This window comes from Ipomoea nil, unplaced genomic scaffold (assembly GCF_001879475.1).
Source record: "Ipomoea nil cultivar Tokyo-kokei standard unplaced genomic scaffold, Asagao_1.1 scaffold2805, whole genome shotgun sequence".
NCBI classification, from domain to species: domain Eukaryota; kingdom Viridiplantae; phylum Streptophyta; class Magnoliopsida; order Solanales; family Convolvulaceae; genus Ipomoea; species Ipomoea nil.
The window spans coordinates 3,503,457-3,523,620 of record NW_017619233.1 but is presented as its reverse complement, the minus strand read 5'-3'; the positions used below and the strand labels follow the sequence as shown (position 1 = coordinate 3,523,620).

At 36.4% G+C, this 20,164-nt stretch overlaps 3 protein-coding genes across 8 annotated transcripts; all 3 read left to right on the top strand.

The window, feature by feature from the left end:
• Positions 1-4,249: 4,249 nt before the first annotated feature.
• Positions 4,250-7,554, top strand: LOC109158166 (protein KINESIN LIGHT CHAIN-RELATED 2-like). Of its 2 annotated transcripts, none has more exons than XM_019306018.1 (4): positions 4,250-4,684; positions 5,057-7,022; positions 7,112-7,322; positions 7,398-7,554. In XM_019306018.1, exons 2-4 carry the CDS (start codon positions 5,062-5,064, stop codon positions 7,407-7,409), a joined length of 2,184 nt encoding a protein of 727 aa, XP_019161563.1. In that variant the 5' UTR covers positions 4,250-4,684; positions 5,057-5,061; the 3' UTR covers positions 7,410-7,554. The 2 variants fall into 2 exon arrangements, with proteins under 2 accessions (XP_019161563.1, XP_019161564.1); XM_019306019.1 differs by having other exon boundaries at positions 7,112-7,326; positions 7,402-7,554.
• Positions 7,555-10,751: 3,197 nt separating this feature from the next.
• LOC109158169 lies at positions 10,752-11,908 on the top strand. Its single transcript, XM_019306025.1, has 2 exons — positions 10,752-11,248; positions 11,418-11,908. Exons 1-2 carry the CDS (start codon positions 10,981-10,983, stop codon positions 11,453-11,455), a joined length of 306 nt encoding a protein of 101 aa, XP_019161570.1. The 5' UTR covers positions 10,752-10,980; the 3' UTR covers positions 11,456-11,908.
• A 2,338-nt stretch (positions 11,909-14,246) lies between these two features.
• LOC109158167 (glucose-6-phosphate 1-dehydrogenase, cytoplasmic isoform) lies at positions 14,247-18,959 on the top strand. Of its 5 annotated transcripts, XR_002050320.1 has the most exons (17): positions 14,355-14,445; positions 14,598-14,824; positions 14,943-15,028; positions 15,343-15,397; positions 15,482-15,668; positions 15,888-16,045; positions 16,131-16,199; positions 16,466-16,524; positions 16,817-16,853; positions 16,963-17,034; positions 17,140-17,287; positions 17,488-17,583; positions 18,002-18,072; positions 18,227-18,342; positions 18,459-18,504; positions 18,602-18,842; positions 18,873-18,941. XR_002050320.1 is itself a non-coding variant. In XM_019306021.1 (16 exons), the coding sequence occupies exons 2-16, from the start codon at positions 14,654-14,656 to the stop codon at positions 18,767-18,769; spliced, it is 1,539 nt and encodes a 512-aa protein (XP_019161566.1). In that variant the 5' UTR covers positions 14,247-14,361; positions 14,598-14,653; the 3' UTR covers positions 18,770-18,959. The 5 variants fall into 5 exon arrangements, 4 of the variants coding, with proteins under 4 accessions (XP_019161566.1, XP_019161568.1, XP_019161565.1 ...); XM_019306021.1 differs by having other exon boundaries at positions 14,247-14,361; positions 18,602-18,959; XM_019306023.1 differs by having other exon boundaries at positions 14,274-14,361; positions 14,603-14,824; positions 18,602-18,959.
• Positions 18,960-20,164: the final 1,205 nt, after the last annotated feature.

Here is a 20,164-nt window from a genome sequence, read left to right as displayed (position 1 = left end):
TAGTGACACTAAGCTGCTCTCTCATATGGGAGGTTGTGGATTCGAGTCTTAGTAGATGTGGTATTGACTTTTTGTGCTTCAATAGGTTGAGAAAGTAGTTATGAAGATACATAAACACGAACAACCTGTATGCACCTTAAGTTTCAGCAATTGACGCATTTTAAGCATACAAATCACGCACCTTAAGAAAGAAAATCACGCACCTAAAGCTTTAGGCCGACGCACCTTAAGTATACAAACCACGCACCTTAAGCACACAAACCACGCACCTATAGTTTTAAAATGGCGCACCTTAAGTTTCAACAAGTGATGATGCACCTTAAGCATACAAATCACACATCTTAAGAAGGAAACAATGCATCTTAAGAAAAAAAACCACGCGCCTAAAGCTTTAGGTCGACGCACCTTAAGTTTCAACACCGACGCACCTTAAACACACAAACCACGCACCTTAAGAAGGAAAATCACGCACCTTAAGAATGAAAACCACGCACCTTAAATTTGACCTAGATGCAAAAATTACCAAATTACCACTGTGTTTTTTTTTAAAAAAAAAAATTGTTAATCCTGGACATTGATTTAGGCAAGATTAATGGCTTAGATTTAACTGCACAACCGCACGGGGCACACCCAACCACACGGGAACTGAATTTATATATATATATGCACCGTGATGTAGCATAAAGTGTGTTATAGTGGTGTTTCTCGTGCAAATGTATAGCATAGAAATCATGGGTGTATATGCCTACAATCAAGGAAATTAACGTGAAAGCAGTTACCATGCTAAAGGAAACTGTCAAAAATTACCTTAATGCCCATAATGCATTAGTTAATAAAAACCAGCATTTAATTATTCAAAAAATTGTAGCTTGTAGATCAATCCAAATAGACATTCTAGATTAGTCCACACGTCCTCACCTAAGGATGAGTCCTCATGGGACCCAAGACATATATATATATATATATATATATATATATATATATATATATATATATATATATATATATATATATATATATAGTGAAAGTTTCTAGTGCGGTTGAATGCTTCCCATGCGGTGGTGCGATTGATTAATGTGCATGAGTTTTGTATTCAATGTGCGTGTGTCTTGTACTTAATGTGCATGAGATTTGTACTTAATGTGTGTGAGTGTGTAATGTTAATGTGCGTGAGTTTTGTACTTAAGGTGTGTGAGTCTTGTGCATAAGGTGTGTGAGTTGTGTGCTTAATGTGCGTGAGTGTGTAATATTTAATGTGCTCCTGTTGCTCCTGTACATATACGTCTTCGTCTTTGTCTTCCCTTCCTACCCTTAATACTCTCTTCCTCTCTCTGTTATTCACCATATACGTCTTCGTCTTCTCTTCATATTCCCTTAATCCTCTCTTCCCCTCTCTTTGTTCTTCATCATATACGTATTCGTCTTATCTTCCTAATAAAACAGTTTTCCTCTTTTCCCTTAATCATCTATTCCCCTGTCTCTGTTCTTCATCGCTTCCGTTAGCGTGAGGTGTGAGTTTGTGGTCTGAATGTATTTTGTTTATAGCTTCCTGTGCGATTGTGTTAAAACTCACGCACATTAAGCACAAACCTTACGCACATTAAGCATAATACTCAAGCACATTAAGTACAAAACTCACGCACATTAAGTACAAATCTCAGGTACATTAAGCACAAGACTCACGCACATTAAGTATAAAACCCACGCACATTAATCAACCGCACGAGAAGCCACAAATGCACCTGATACCTTCCCTATATATATATATATATATATATATATATATATATATATATATATATATATATATATACACACTAATTACTAAATCCCTAATTTTCTATATTTTCCTATTAGACACTTATATTGCTATTTTGTTATTTAGATTAAGTTTTATATGATGTTTGGACTTTGGATTTTGAAATATGCATTGTTGACTTATTTTTTATTAAAAATTTTGAAACATGCATTATTGACTTGTTGTTTAGTTTTTGAAATTTAAATTTTTAGTGATAATAAATACTTCATAAATAATTATGTGTGCTAGATAACTATGAAATGTCAAGCTTCTCAAACTAAACCAAAATCTGACCCGAAATCGAACCAAACTAGAATGTTAAATTGAATTTGTTGGTTTTATGGCCTAGGGCATCCGTTTGACGGGCTAACACTACCGTAAAATACTGGGTTAGAAGGAGTAAAGTGATTGAGAGAAAAATGAGCAAAGTAACGTTAATAATTTGAATTCCGGATCCGTTACAATATGACCCCTTGAGGGTATTTATACAAGGAGTTAGATCCTCTATAAGGCGAGAAGAAGGAAAATAACTAAAATTATGCTTTGGAAATTACCAAGACCGGCGCATTAATTGTCTAAAATGAGAAAAAGGAAACTACTTGCCGTCCAAGGAAAACTCCGACTGCCCAGCCTGGTCTCCCATCCGTGCCAACTAGTAGCTCGATTAGGGACACGTCAACTGCGGAGCCTGGTCGCCAGGGTGCCCATGCCTTTCGTTGCTTGTGAAGGAGGCCTCTTCCCTTGAACTACTAAGTGTCCCAAGTAATAAAGACTGACTACCCCACCTACCCCAAGCTTGGTGCTCAATTGGAAGTATCTATCACAATCGTTTCATTTTTTCAAAATCGAAACAGACTTGAAAAAATCTAACCGAAAACTTAAATGACCACCCCTAAGACCAATGTGCTAGGGCTATTATTCCTCCCAAATGCTCTGTCGGGCCGGGGTGTGGGGGGCCCTTAGGGTTGGGGTTCAGCCTTTTGCAATAATAATGTGCTAGGGCTATTATTCTTATTAATTATTATTAAAACGACACTTTTGGTCCTGAATTATTTCACATTTGAAAATTTAGCTCCTATGAGTTGATTTAAACAGATTTAGCCCATTAATTGTACATAATTTTATACATTTAGTCACTAGTATTATATATTGTCATACTTCATTAACATATAAGGTTATTTTTACCATTTAAAATTAATATTCACTGTTAAAATTTAAAAATAATGTTGACATGGAGAAATTTTTTTTAACAATGGACATCGATTCTAAGTGACAAAAATAACCTCATAAAAAGTACTCTGTAGTTTGCTAATGAAATTTAACAATTATATAACACTAAGGACTAGAAATGCAACATTATGACTCTGTTTGTCAAAACTTATTTAGGAGCTTATAGATTATTTTAAATTACTATTAGGTTATAAGCTCTGTTTGGTAATGTTCCCAAATAAGCTTGTAGCTTAAAATAAGAGCTTATTTTAGAACACTACCTAAAGTAGTGTTTCAAAATAAGCTAGTAGCTCCCTAACTTTTTTTTTTTCCATTTTTATCCTTATTATTTTTAAAAAATAACATCATTTACTCTTTCCAATTAAAAACCATTTACTTCTCCTTTATCTGCAACTTTCACGACAAATCCTTTATTATTATTATTATTATTATTATTATTATTATTATTATTATTACATTTTTAAAGAAATGACAAATTCTCTATCCGCACATTTATCCTTTATTATTATTTTTTTGAGATTATTATTATTATTATTATTATTATTATTATTATTATTGTTATTATTATTATTATTATTATTATTATTATTATTATTATTATTATTATTAAGATTGATGATCTAATATATATGATGAATAAGATGAAGATGTTATGGGATGCTAGATCGTGATTATGCTAATAGTTTTATTTCAAAATGTTAAATTTTAATATGTAAACAAACTAATTTAAATTTTATAAAGATGTCTTTTTTAGTCTTTTTACATTTATAAGCTTATCAAAACAGTTAATTTTACCAAACACTTTCAAGCATAATAGTTAGTTTAACAGCTTTTTATTTTCAGCTCCTAGCTTATATCTTTTCAGCTTTCAGCTACCTTTTCAACTAGGTTTGTCAAAACAATTAAGGAGCTAAATTTGTATAAATTAACTTACAGAGGTTAAATTTTTCAAAAGTAAAATAATTCAAGGGTCAAAATGTTGTTTTCCCTTCTTGGTGTTGTTGTTGTTAGTGTTTATTATTTTAACAATTATTTATGTTTTTAATAATAATAATAATTCAACATTAAAATTGTAAATTTGAACAAAAGATTACATTTTTTTTTTGGGTTTGATCAGCCGTTGATGACTTGATGGCACAGCCGCAGGACATATTCACGGCGAAAAACAAATGACAAAATTGAAAGACAAAAAGAAAAACAAAAAAAATGGGGGCAAGAATTGGGGTATTGAAGGGAGATAACAGGTCCCCTTCATGCTTCAATATTCCAACCTTTGAAGGGAGAGATGGGAGATAACAGGTCCCCTTCATGCTTCAACATTTTAACCTCTTTACAAGCCCCACAGCTCATCTTCATTATTTTCATGGCTTTCCCAAATTCCATTCATGTGAATGTGATTCCCAAATTTTAATTTTCTTTCTTACTCTTATTTCTAGTCATCCCACTCCCTCTGTTTAACCACCCTCCCCTCCCCTCTATCTATCTATATCCTCAATCCTACATTTCCTTGCCCCCTCTGCCTATCCTATTCCTATATATATAAAGACACATGTTAGCTACAAACCTGCACCTTTTGTCTCTCTCGCATCTCTATATTTGCCAGATAATCAAGAGAGAGATTGGGCTTGGGCTCCTCCTCCCTTTTTGAATATCAAGGTTAGAGCTTTCTTCCCTAATGATTATTGGAATTTTTTTTTTTAATGATATTGTAATTTCCTTGGTTGTTCTTTGATTCCCAGTAGGATTGTCTTGAATCTTATGTACCCAATTCCTTTGTTTGTTCCAATGGGGTTTGTCAATGTCTCAATGATCATTATTTCCTTTCTTTGGTTAATTGTTGTTTCATGTTTTTTGGTCCTGAATACTTTAATTTCACCATGGGGGAGATTATTGTTGCAGAAATGAATGATGGGTTGGTTAGTTGTGGTCAAAGAATATATTTTTTTTATTCTGTTTTATATGGTGTTTATGAGTTTGGGTTTTATTAATGGTTGAAGCAAGCTGAAATGGAAGGAATATTATGTGCAGAAAGAATGGATCCAATTGTGATGGAAGGCTGGATTGGAGGTAATGTTAATAGAGAAGAAAGTGATGGTCAGTTTGTGGGAGCAGCATATAAGGAAATGTTTTCTGAGAGTTCACCTAGGAGTCCCTTGTATACACATAGCCCTGCTGAGACTGATTCCTTTGATTTGGCCATGGATGGGGCTATGGACACCTCCATTGAGCAGTTATATAACAATGTTTACGAGATGCAGAGCTCTGATCACTCGCCATCTCGTCGAAGCTTCCTATCATATGGAGAGGAATCAAGAATTGACTCCGAGTTGAGGTATCTTGCTGGTGTGGATTATGGAGAGGTGGAGGAGATTAAAAAGGAGGTGGTGGTGGAGGACACGGGAGTTGGTATTGTTTCGGACCGAGAAAAAGGAAAATGTGAAGATGAAAAGTTTGGTAAGATGAACAATAATAATAATAAGCTTAATTCTCCAGTAAAAGTTACCCGGAAACCAAATCCGAGGACCAGCAAGTGTTCTCATGGTAGAACGCCTTTTACGAGGAAGATGAGCTCGAGCTCAACGAACTTGAGGAAGCTAAATACTCCTCAGTCCTTGAGGAAAGGAGGTGAGGATGGTGGGAAGGGGGGTAAGCCTACGTATCTCGGGTCATATCTACTCAAACAGGCAAGGGCCTTGGTTTCCTCGGGGGAAAACGATCAAAAGGCTCTTGATTTGACTCTCCGTGCCATAAAGTCTTTTGAGGTTTCTTCGAAGCCCAACTCCTCCAATTTGGAGTTTGTCATGTGTTTACACGTTGCAGCGGCGTTATACTGCAGATTAGGCCGGTACCGAGAGGCAATCCCGGTTCTTGAGAGGTCTATTGAAATCCCGGCAATGGATAAGGGCCAAAATCACGCACTGGCTAAGTTTGCAGGGTGTATGCAATTAGGAGATACATATGCAATGCAGGGTCAGATTGAGAACTCCATCCTGTTCTACACAGCCGGGCTCGAGATTCAGAGGCAAGTGCTCGGGGAAAAAGACTCCCGGCTTGGTGAGACGTGTAGGTATGTGGCTGAAGCCCATATTCAAGCAATGCAATTTGACGAGGCCGAGAGGCTTTGTCAGATGGCTCTTGAAATCCATAGAGAGAATGCCCGCCCTGCTTCTTTCGAAGAAGCCGCGGATAGGAGACTCTTGGGGCTGGTTTATGACTCCAAGGGAGATTACGAAGCTGCTCTCGAGCATTACGTTTTGGCCAGCATGGCCCTGGCAGCCCAGGGCCAGGAAGCCGAGGTTGCAGCTATCGACTGCAACATTGGCGATGCGTATCTCGCTCTGGCACGATACGACGAGGCTATTTGTTCTTACCAAAAAGCTCTCACCACGTTTAAGACCATAAAAGGAGAGAGCCACCCATCAGTTGCATCAGTCTTCGTCCGCTTGGCTGATTTGTATTACAGGATAGGAAAATTCAAGGACTCGAAATCATACTGCGAAAACGCTCTCCGTGTTTATGCTAAGCCAGCCCCAGCCCCAGCAACGCTCCCCAAAACCCAACCCGAAGAGATTGCCAGCGGCCTCGTTGATGTCTCTGCAATATACGAATCAATGGACGAGCCCGAACAAGCACTCAACTTACTCCACAAGGCCATCAAAGCCTATGGAGACGCACCGGGCCAACAGAGCACCATTGCAGGAATCGAAGCCCAAATCGGGGTTCTTTACTACATCTTAGGGGACTACTCAGACTCTTACACCTCCCTTAAAACCGCCATTGACAAGTTCCGGGCAATCGGGGAGAAGAAATCCGCTCTTCTTGGCATTGCCCTTAACCAAATGGGGCTCACCTGTGTTCAACTCTACGCTATAAACGAAGCTGCAGACTTGTTCGAAGAAGCAAGAAGCATCTTGGAAACCGAATATGGTCCATACCACGCTGACACACTGGGAGTCTATAGCAACCTTGCTGGCACTTATGATGCCATGGGAAGGTATAGTACTTTATGATCAACCTTTTAAAGCTCTTATCTTTTAAATCAACTTTACGGGTCATTTTGTTTCTTGAATTGATCTCGGTTAGGACTGCTGATGCGATCGAAATCTTGGAATTCGTGGTTGGAATGAGGGAGGATAAACTGGGAACCGCAAACCCAGACGTAGATGACGAGAAGAGAAGGCTGGAAGAGCTGTTGAAAGAAGCAGGAAGAGTTAGGAACAAGAAAGCTAAATCCTTGGAAGCACTTCTGGGCAAAAAAACACACCCACTGAGAAACTGGGAACTTAATGTATTACAAAGTGTATAATTCTTAGTCTGAGAATGGAACGGGCTTAAAAGTGCCTCCTACAGTTAGGGTCTGCTCAGCACCCAATGTGTATAATTCTTTGTTTTTACCATCACTTGATTGTATAGTATATATATATTACATATACAAAAAGGAATGACTAGGTATTGAGTCGTTATATTCTTGAAATCTGCTTGTATATTAATCAAGAGCAATAATGACCATTTTTTTTTTTTTTTTTTGTTGTTGTTGTTTCGTGGGATTTCAATCTCGTGTAGTTATACCAAATTGTATTTGATGCAACACAAGAAGGGATACAAGCCCTCTGTCTTTTTTTTTTTTTTCATTTCATCTATTAATTAAGATCGCCTTCGTGCTATTTATGTTGTTGATTGTAAGAAATATTGTCTGGGATTATAACATACTCCATAGGTGTGTGCAAACTTCGGTAAAAGTTCAATTAACCGATCGAATCAAAGAATTTTGGTTAACTGTTTTTTAACTGAAATACTTGGGTTCAGTTAATGGTTAGAGATTTTGTAAAATTTTGGTAAATGATTAATTTGGTTCGAAACTATTGGTTAACCGAACGATTAACCGAAATTTTCAATATATAAATAAATAAATACATATATAATGTAAAATTCTTAAAATTAAAATGAAATCCCTATAGACTATGGATGTTTGGACTTTGGATTTTGGATTGAAGTTATGGATTTATTATTATAGGTATTGAAGTAGTTGGATTTATTATTATAGATATTATTTTAAGGATTTAAAAATTTAGTTAAAAAATGTCAGTTAATTGGGAAAAGAAAAAAGAAAAAACTTTGGTTCAGTTAATTCAGTAATACAAAGTTTCGTTTAGTTAACGGTTAAACCTTTAAAAAATTCGTTTAAAATGGTTCGGTTAACTGAATGCACACCCCTAATAGTCCACTAGATTTCGCTCAACATGCCCGCACGGGCTTAGCTCAATGGTTCAGTGGGCAGTATTTGGGAGAAGAGACTAAGGTTCAAATCTCGGCAGCAACAGTGTGGGAATTATGTCTAAAGTAGACACATTCCTCATGCTCATCGGACGCTGTGATTTACAACTATAATGTATGTACAATAATTAATCCTAAAATTAATCATCTTTTAAATGTTAACAAAATATATTTTAAAGAAAAGTAATCAAGTTTTATTAAACCTCATAAATCAAATTGAAAATACAACTAGGCAGATTGCCAGTCCATGAAGAAATTAAAAGGTAGGTTGGGAACCCAAAGCTCTTGAAATGGCAAATTATATTGTGGGCCAGGAGGAATAAATGTTCATTATTATTGTATTGAAGATTTATTTTTAATATAATTAAAGTTTACTTTCAAGGGTCCGTTTGGAAAGTAGGAAAATGAGTTTTGAAAAATATTTGTTGGAAAATGAGTCATTTTCAAATAAATATTTTCTTTTTCGGTGTTTGGTTGCATTCTGAAAAACTGTCTTGGTGTGTTTGGTTACTTTTATGAAAAATGAGTATAATTGTATAATTAAACATTTTAATTATTTTATTTAGAATATAACATGTATAATAATATAATAACAATTTTAAATATAATAAAAAATAACTAATAAGATATCAAAATAACTAATCAAAGTCTTGTAATTCAAAATAACAACAACAACAAAGATTCACTGTATTAAAATGAACCTTCAAAAAATAAAGATTCATTGTATTAAAAATAAACATTCAGTATACTAAAAATGAATCTTATGGTACAATTCTCTCTCTCTCTACCCTAGGGTTTCCATCTTCAGGCGCAACCGCTCGTTCCTCCTCACGGCCGCCGCCTTCGCTAAACGAACGGAGGCGGCGTCCCTTGTCACCACCTCCCAACCTTGCTTTCCCTTGCTGCCATCTCCTTGCTTCTTTGTTCGATTTCTACCGTCTCCTCCATTCGATTTCCACCATCTCCTCCGCCTTAGCCACCGGTTTTAACTTCCCCCCTTCCCTCATACGTCTACCTCCATCTCCACAGCCACTATTCGCCATTATCCCTCTCCCTCAATCTCCACTCCTTTTCGCACTGCTTTTATATGTTTTTTTTCACTGGTTTTAGTTTTTTTTTTTTGCAGATCTGTGTTTTTTCATCTGTTATTTTGACGAGTTTTTTCCTCTCGTTTATTTGGCGAGCTCTCTTTTCATTAAGGTGAAACGACTTAATTGGTTATGGCGTATGTTTATCTCATCTTGAGCAACGAAGAAGATCTGAATTATGATATGCAGTTCAGATTAATGGAGATATTGTTTATAGACAAAAGAGCTGCAATAGATACTCATGTGGTATAGAAGACTTCTCAAACAGAGTTAGTCTTGGGTAGCCAGATCATTAACAACATCAAAGAAGCTTCAAGTTCCTCCAATGAATTCAGCTTCAATCTTGTAAAACAGTCCGCAATTCAAGTTTCTTGTAGCATTGCTAGGAAAGTTGTTTCTATGTCTGACTGTAATGAATGTTTTATCTTTCTAATTTCTATCGATCTTTATTGTAAACGTTTCAGCTTATGATTAATGAATTAGCTTCTTTATTCTAAAAAAATAAAAAATGAATTTTGCGTTAATAGTTCACCTTACAAGGTGAACCATGATCCATGGCATATTATTGTCTTAAAAGCACATGAGCTAATCAATTTACTGACCTCCTAACATATCATACTCTTAACATTAAGCAAATACTAAACAAGACCAACACAATTTTGATTAACACGGTATTTTTTTTTTAAATGAGTAAATATATTTTTGTTTTAAAAAGTGAATTGCATAATATTGAATGGAGGAAAGGATATCTTTGGAAATCAGGAAAATGACTTCTCAAAATGGCTCATTTTCTAGAAAATATTTACATTTTCAGTGTTTGGTTATATTCTAAAAAATTGTCTTGGTGTGTTTGGTATTTGGAAAATGAGCAGAATTGTATAATTAAACATTTTAATTATTTTTGTTTAGGATATAACAACATTTATAATAATAATAATAATAATAATAATAATAATAATAATAATAATATAAATGGTGGTGGTGGTGTCACGGTATGGTGGCTAGGGATGGCAACGGAGCGGGGAGTATACTTCCTGTTCCCGTCCCCATCGCCATCTCCATCTCCGCGGGGAATTAGGATTCCCCGTCCCCAATCAATACTTAGTCAAAATCTTACATTAGTGTAATTTTTAATTTTAAAAACTAAAAATCCAAGTTTTAATTTAAAAAGTTTATATATATATATATATATATATATATATATATATATATATATATATATATATATATATATAGTCGATTTAGTCCCTCCAGCTGTAGTCCGTCAATAACCCGGCGAGAGCTTCGATTTTCCATGGGCAATTTAGTCTTTTCACGCCATCTCACCTAAAAAATATGGCAGCCGAGTGTTATCATGGGCCTTGGAGCCTTCGGCCGGCCTCCCCCAAGTCATCGCCATCAACATCGCAGCGATCGAACGGCTTTGGAGCACTTTCGTGATCGCAGTCCAGATTCATCTATGGCGACGCCGACGGTGGCCCCTCTCGACCCCCTGGAGTTGTCTTAGAGCCTCAGCGGAGTGATCGCCATGGTCGAATTGAAGACCGGTTGCTGGTTGCGAAGTCGGGTGGTCCGAGTCACGCTTCGTCTATGGAGGATTCTCCGGTAGTGGAGGTGTTGCATGGGCAATCGAAGGAGGGGGATAATTTGTGGGATATGTTACGATCACAATTCACCAACCAATTTGATGATCGCCGGCTTCCAGAATTGTCGGAGGTAGTTGCGTTATCAGGGAGCTCCTGGGCATATATGGAGCCGGTGGTGGGATCGCCGGCTTCCGATGCTCTGCCTATTGGAAACGATCGTCTCGGTGCCATGGTTTGGGGCGGTGTTGCATCTGAGACTCTCAATCTCAACGGTAATCATATTTTGCCGAAAGTTTATTTGCGCTTCGTTTGTCGTCTTTTTCTATTGTGTAGTAAGCTCTATGCCTTTTATGATCAGTGAGGAACAAAATCGTAGCAGCAAGTTTTAAGAAGGGGAAGATCACATGTAATCTAATTAGGTTTTGTCTGCTTTGTACATAGGACACTTTGTGGACTGGAATTCCTGGGGATTATACTGATCTAGATGCTCCAAAAGCACTGGCTGACGTTAGAAAACTTGTTGATGATGGCCAATATGCACAGGCTACTGAACCCAGCAGATCCGACGAGCTCAAAAACACTATTTTTTCGGCGATGAGCTCATTCTAACGAGCAGACGAGATGGAGATCCCTCAGGCGAGCTCGAGTAGATCCGACAGGCTCAGCGACAGATTTCGTAATAGATGGACTCGGCTCCATTTTCCTGACGACGAGCGTTTTTCGGCGAAGCTTGGTCAGAGAGGATGAAGAAGATGGCGTGAAAAGACCAAATTGCACATGGCAAATCGGAGCTCTCGCCGGGTTATTGACGGACTACGACCGGAGGGACTAAATCAACTAAAAACAGTTATTTTTAGGGACCAAATCGATGAATAAGCGATTAAGGGACTACATTGAAATTTTGCTAATAATTGAGGGACCAAATCATTGATTTTCGCTATATATATTTATAATAATTATTCGGGGATGGGGCGGGGTGGGGAGGGGTATCGCCGTCCTCGTCCCCGTTCCCGTTCCCCGAAAATTTTTCCTATCCCCGTCCCCGTCGAGGCGGAGATCGGGGATCCCTGTCGGGGACGGAGAAAATTTTCATCCCTAATGGTGGCGATGGAGGTGATGGTAGTGAGGTGATTGTGTGGTGATGTGGTGGTGGTGGTGGTGGTGTGGCGGTGGTGGTAGTGTGTGGAAATTAGAAAATGACTTTCCCAAAAAAAGAGCAAAAGTCATTTTTCAAGAAAATGATGGTATTTTCTCTTGACCAAACACTCATTTTCGTTTGACTCACATTTTATACTCTTTATTAAAAACGGGAAAGAAATCATTTTTCGAGTTTTCAAACACATCCTTAGTCATGCTCTTTTAAGGTCCGTTTGAAAACTCAGAAAATGACTTCCATCCAAATTTTCCAGTGTTTGGGTACTCAATGAAAATGTAGTCAAAGAAAAATATTCATTTTGGTCAAAGGAAGAAAGTCCAATTTGGTGGAAAATTCTTTCTAATTTTTTAGTTAGAAGACATTTTTGGAATTCTTTATTTTTTATCTCTCTTCACTCTCTTCTTTTAAAATGTTAGTTTTCGAATTATTATTATTACCACCACCACATCATAACACAACCACAACATCACCACCATCATAACACCACTACCACTACCACTACCACACCCCTACCACAACCATTACCGCCACCAACACCACCACCACTACCACCAACACCATCATCACCACCACCATCATCATCATCCACCACCACAACAACTACCATCTCCACCCACCACAACAACACTACCACCACCACCACACCACTACCATCACCACTATCACTACTGCTACATCACAACCACTACCACCACACCACCACCACACCACTACCATCACCACTATCACTACTATCACATTACCACCACTACCACCACACCACCACCATTACCACATTATTATTATTATTTGAAAGCTACTGACTCTATTACATTATTATTATTATTATTATTATTATTATTATTATTATTATTATTATTATTATATACCCATTTTTCAGGGAAATAAACTAAATATAAAAAATGTAATTTCTTAACTTTCAGCCAAACATAAAAGTATAATTTTCTGACATTCAGCTAATCACTAGAAAATTAAAATATTTTTCAAAACATAACTTATTTTCCGAAAAATATTTTCAAGGTTTCCAAACAGATTCTTAATTTTGCCACATTCATTTTCATTTGCTTGTCACAATTATTCATCTTTTTTTTTTTTTTTTGAAAGTAAATAAGCTAATTCATTAATCATAGGCTGAAACATTTACAATAAAGATTGATGGAATGGTCAAACATTCCTTACAGTCAGATATAGAAACAACTTCTCTAGCAATGCAACAGAAAACTTGATTCGTAGACTGTTTCACAAATTTGAAGCTGAACTCTTTGGAGGAACTTAAAACTTCTTTAATGATTTGGTCAAACATACCCAAGACTGACTCTGGTTGAATGGTCTTGCACACTACCGGAGTATCTACTTCCATTCTTCTATCCATTGACAATATCTCCATCGGATTGAACTGCATATCATAGTCCAGAGGAGTCTCTTTTTCATTGTCATGTTTGTCACCTAGGACGAGATTCACATATGCCATGACCAGTTTTATCGTTAGAATTCGTCAAAACAAAGCAAACGGAAACAACAATGCAAAAATAAGGGAGTAACGACCGGTAGCGGTGGAGATGGAGGGATGGGGCCAGACGTAACCGGTGGCAAAGGCAGAGAATGGAAGAGAAGACGGTGAAAGCAGAGAAGATAATGAAGGCGATCGTTGTCTGTGGCAGAAATAACAGCAGGGGAAGACGATCAGATGCCGCCTCTACCTGCTTCACAGAAACAGCGACTGTGTGGAAATTAAAGCGAAAACCAGAGAAGCGACAATTATTTCTCCTTTAAAAATATATTATTATTTCATAATTTAATAAATATGACTAAATATAATTCTATCATTCAATTACTCTTATTAGGTCGTTGGTCGGTTTTGTTTGTTGGTAATGGTATGTGAAATATTGGGAACGAAATACTTGAATTCGAAGCACCTACCAGAACCCCAATGACTGTGGGATCATAATTTCACATCCCGGCAACCACTGTATTCATGCGAAGTCGAATACGGCGGCTAATGTCAAAATCATAGTCAAAATTGAGGTCCTCTCTGGGGTTGGTGAGAGGGCCATGACTCATGACTCATGATTTTCAAATATTTAAATCCCAAAAAATGCCCCACGAGTCGTACTGAATTTCGTTCGTCCCTCGGGATCGCATCATTATAAAGATTTTTACTTTTCAACTTCCCCTCCCGTCCCGTATGAATGCATGTTTGTAGTCCCTCTCAAGTTGTCTCCTGAAACTGTAAGCCTTGTCTCTTTCACTACCTAAATCTTTGTTAGTAGTTGGCCGGTTCTTGTATTTCTGCTTAACGTCTTCTTGCATTAGGTGGGCTGTTCTTTATCTTCCCAAAATTTTCCTAAAATTCTTGCTTCCAATTTTCCGGTCATATATCTTAATCTTGTTTAATTTTGTCTGAAACTGCTTTTCTGGATCTGATAGCTAGTAGTTGGGACTAACTGTGTTTCTGTTGTGTGTAGATCAGAAGATAATAAGCGATCATACAGTGGAGGAGTGATTAATAGAAGCTTTGGAGATGGAATCTGGTCAATGGTGCGTAGAGAAAAGGGGTTCGTTTAGGAATGAATCTTTTAGGGACAATGACAATGTCCCAGAAACTGGGTGTCTCTCCATCATTGTTCTTGGTGCTTCTGGTGATCTTGCTAAGAAGAAGACTTTCCCAGCACTTTTCAACCTCTATCGCCAGGTGAAGTTTATAGATCTTTATTAGTAATTTTCTTTTCACTTATATCTTGAGATTGTGTACTTTGGTCCCATTCACAATCCCTGATTGCTAACTTCAGAATTCAATGGGGCAATTGCAGGGGTTCTTGCAATCTAATGAAGTTCACATTTTTGGGTATGCAAGGTCCAAAATTTCAAATAATGACTTGAAAGAAAGGATCCATGGGTGAGATTTCTGTTTGCTGTCCTTCTTTCCACTCTCTGGTTCTGGTTATTTCTCCTATCATATACTATCTATTTCCATGTATTTCACTTCATGACTTTTCTCTTTATAGATTTGTGTGACTTTTTCTATTGTTGCATTATTATGCTGATTCTTATTTGTATTTTCTTGTGTCATTCTCCCAATTCCTTAAATTTCTTCACTGCCATGCCCCAATCATGTTATTAAAATTTATTTTCATGTCCCATTCGTATTTGCTTTTACCCTCGAGATACATGAATCTATTGCTCCGATGACCTTTCGCCAAATTATCACAGGTATCTTTCTCAAGGGAAAGAGAATGCTGAAGAAGTTTCGGATTTTCTGCAATTGGTTAGTACAATAGAAATGAACGGTTTAAATTCTCAATTATGTTGTATTTTCTAACCTATGATGTCCATGTTACTATTCCTGCAGATTGAATATATAAGTGGTGGTTATGACTCTGAGGAGGGTTTCCAGACATTAGATAAGGCAATTTATGAGCACGAAATATCAAGAAACAGCACAGAGGGATCTGCTAGAAGACTCTTCTACCTTGCACTTCCTCCTTCAGTATACCCACCTGTTTGCAGAATGATAAAATCTTATTGCATGAATAAATGTATGCTTATCTTTTCATACTTTATATATATATATATATATATATATATATATATATATATATATATATATATATATATATATAATTACTGCGTGTTATATTACTGGTTTCAAGTGCAATAATGTAACACGAAACCTATTTTAAGTACAAGGTGGTTTTCTTTAGTCAGCAGACTCTTCTACAACATAACTTTACAGATTCCTAGTGTTCTGTTTACAGCTGATTTGGGTGGATGGACACGCATTGTTGTTGAGAAGCCCTTTGGCAAGGATTTGGCTTCATCTGAGGAACTTAGTGCCCAAATAGGAGAATTATTTGATGAACCACAAATTTATCGTATTGACCATTACTTGGGGAAGGAGTTGGTTCAGAACTTGGTATGTATCCAGATGTTTGTATCTTTTCCAACTTTAGTTAATCAAATGTTTTTCTTGTTTATACTCTCACTTTTTGCAAAAACAGTTGGTGCTTCGCTTTGCGAATCGTTTCTTTTTGCCACTTTGGAATCGTGACAACATTGCTAATGTACAGGTTGGTCCCCTCATTCTTTCTACCTCTATTTTTATTATACTTATCAAATATATCATAATTGCACTCCTTTGGGAAAATAACCGTGTGTGTGTGTGTACACACGCAAACACATATAATCAGTTACCCTGCAAAAAAATAAATAAAATAAATATAAAAACCAACAAAAACTAAAACAGACAAACAAACAAAGAACCAAGCTGGGGAGATCATCATACCCCTTGCATTGTCATTTAGTCCTTTTCTTATTTTTAATTTCTTCCTTGCAGATTGTATTCAGAGAGGATTTTGGAACTGATGGCCGTGGTGGATATTTTGATGAATATGGGTATGCTTATGGACAACATTCTCTCACCCCCATTTTTATTATATAATTCTTAAACTCTGATGTTCTCCCAAGTCCCAAATTGTAGTTCTTAATAATCTCATGCTTCTAAATAGTATGGCTCTAAAACTACTTGCCATAAAACCAGAAATTTGGAGGAACATATGGAGTTCTAAAGTTGTCCTACAATTTAATCTAAACGTTACTGTTGAAAAGCATATTTTTTTTAATCTTTGCAAAACTTTATGCAGTAATGGTTACTTGAAACTGCTTTTTAATTTTTGATTTTTGGCAGGATTATACGTGACATTATTCAGAACCATCTCTTGCAGGTAATGCATTGCAGTCTCTCTTGACCTTTTGAATCAATTACTAATATTATGAAATTGCATTGATTTCTATAGCTATGCTCTTCTAAAAGTCTGTCATTTGACAATGCAGGTCTTTTGCCTTGTTGCTATGGAGAAGCCTATTTCTCTTAAACCTGAGCACATACGAGATGAGAAAGTGAAGGTTCGTATCTAAGCATTTTCTAGATGTATTGTTATATTTTCTTCTGTGCTGATAATTGCTTATAACAAGAGCTATTATTTATCTTTGATTTGATTTGAACTTAAGGTTCTTCAATCGGTGGTTCCCATTAAAGATGAAGAGGTTATTCTTGGACAATATGAAGGCTATAGGGATGATCCCACTGTTCCCGACAACTCAAACACTCCAACTTTTGCGACCATGGTTCTGCGCATACACAATGAACGATGGGAAGGTAAGACACCTTTTTGAGTTTTTTTCCATCTCGGTATCATTATTTTTATTATATTTTCCCGTTTGGAGTTTCATATTTTTAATATGTGGATGAAATTTAGAATTTGATGAGACATTTCGATTGTTGGTTCTATCGAAGTGTTGAGAAAATAGCTGTGCCAATTTTTTGTTATTAATATTTCTACAAATGACTTGTTGCAGGTGTGCCCTTTATACTTAAGGCAGGAAAAGCACTTAGTTCAAGAAAAGCAGAAATTCGGGTCCAATTTAAGGATGTCCCCGGTGATATATTCAAATGTATGTATATCAGAATTCCTGCAAATTAATATCAATTTCCTGCCTTTATTTGTTTCGTTTTATAGGTTTTGTCTCTAGGCCCCTTTGTCTTTCCATCTTTTAGTATAAATCCACCTTGAATAGGGTGGTTAGCATGACCACCAGCTTTATTGAAACGCAAAAGAGAGATTGATAAGAGCATATTTATGTTTGACTAATACATGCCAAGGCCTCTATAGTTTAAACCTATAAAAATTGTTAAGAGTCCCACATTGAAAATATAAGAAAGAACATATGAGTTTATAAGGTCACGAGTTAGGTTAACTAATTGATTGGATTCAATCTTTTAGTGTGGTTTGGCCAATTGGCCCATGTGCATTATAGCTTCGATTATAACATGGTATCAGAGCCGTAATTCAGTTGTGAAACATTTCATCAGGTCAAAAGCGTGGGAGGAATGAATTTGTCATACGCCTCCAACCATCAGAAGCGATGTATATGAAACTCATGGTAAGCTACCATTATTATTTTAAGTTTTTTTTTTTGCGGATGTTGATCAACTAGTTGTCTTGTGCACTATCAAATGAAGCTGAGGCCCAAGTTATAAGACTGGGATTGTTGATTTATTTTACTCAGTTTTTGACGCGATTAATCTTTTGTGCAGGTCAAGCAACCTGGGCTAGAAATGTCGACTGCCCAGAGCGAACTAGACTTGTCATATAGGCAACGATATCAAGGGGTTACCATTCCAGAGGCATATGAGCGTCTAATTCTTGACACGTACGATTCTATACTATGCCCTTTTGCATTCTCATCTCTTATCAGCTTTGCCTTAACATGTTTTTGCCATATACACAAACAAACGAGACTTACAAATTTGAGATTTTATGTTGCAGAATACGAGGGGATCAGCAGCACTTTGTTCGCAGGGATGAGTTGAAGGTATAATATTCATAGCGGACCATATTTGAATAAATAAATATAACGAGCACATGACAATATGGCGTGATTGATGATTGGTTATGGTGTGATTGTTTAGGTGGCTTGGGAAATCTTCACCCCGCTCCTGCACAGGATAGACGATGGAGAGTTGAAGCCGATCCCTTACAAGCCAGGCAGCCGAGGGCCTGTAGAAGCAGATGAGTTGTTGCGAAAGGCGGGCTATGTTCAGACCCATGGCTACATTTGGATCCCTCCAACCTTATAGAATTCCAGTTCTAGTATTAATTAAACACAACACACTTTATAATAGTTTCTGCTACAAGCCAACAATCTTCTATATGTAATATGTGGCTGCCTACCCCTACCAAGTAAACAGAACAACTCTTTTTGTATCCAATGAGTAATAATAAATAAATAAGCATCCTGACTTTTTGTTAGGTTTTTGCTTGATTTCTACCCGTTCAGACTTAGCTCAATAGTTCAGTAAGCAGTATTTGGGAGAAGAGACTAAGGTTCGAATTTCGGGATTATGCCTAAAGTGAGTAGATCCTTTGTGCGCACATTTAGCCTGTTAGTTTGAGTAAGGTTTTTGCTTGCTTTCTATCTCTTTCCTTTTTCTCCATCTTTTTTATAGAAAATATCAAATTTTCTACTTTCCATTTCCAGTATGACTTGGATACCAAAACCTTGTGTTGGTGCAAGGGTTATAGAATTTGAATAAATTGATTTGAAAGGGAAATAATTAGTGGAGTGAAGCAATGAGGCTTTGTGGAGACTGAAGAGGGTTGGGAGTATTACAATTTACAATTTTTTGATATAAAGTTCGAGGCTCATCATATGCTAAGTGATTAAACTATTAACGTTTGTTTTAAGCGGTTTAAATTATTACGGGGTACTAAATTTGTGAGGGATAATAATAATAATTAAGAGTTTCACCCAGCCATGAAATGACCCTTCAAGCTCTTTTTGAACTAATAATATGATGGATCTCAGTGTTGCACTATGCTTACTTTTCGGCGTTATCATATCCTACTTAAAAGCAATTGGAGCACTATACTTACTTCAGCGTCTCAAACATTTGTAATATTTTTTTTTGAGTAATAACGTTTGTAATAATATAATTTAACGGTCTTCTTATAAAATTAATTGAAAAATAGATCTTCAATTAAGATTTTTAAGAAAAAAAAAATTGATAGACAGTAAACCATAATTCATCAATCTAATATTTAAAATTTTCATTTGCCAACTACTATGTAGTGTGATAGCACCTCTGTTACTATTTCAAATGGGTGGTCACATGTCACACAGGATTAAACTCCGTTTTTTGGGCTGAAAAAAGATTGAGAAAGTATAAAACAAATATAGTATTTTAAAGAATCATGAGTGTTTTAAAATAAAATAAAGTTCTCATTTATTATAAATACAACATATACGTTTAATGGTCACATATTTTACTTTGGGCAGAAAGCATAAAGGCAGTCGATTTTTTAGGAGGGGGAGAGTGAAAAGAATAGTGGGGAATAATAGGTTGAAAAAGAATTCATTGGCTAGCAAATGGTTGAACATTGATAGGAATTAGGAAATAGGATGACTGAAAACCCTCTTACAAACTAAAATTTTTCTCAAACAATTAAAATATATGAATATACAAAATCGTGTT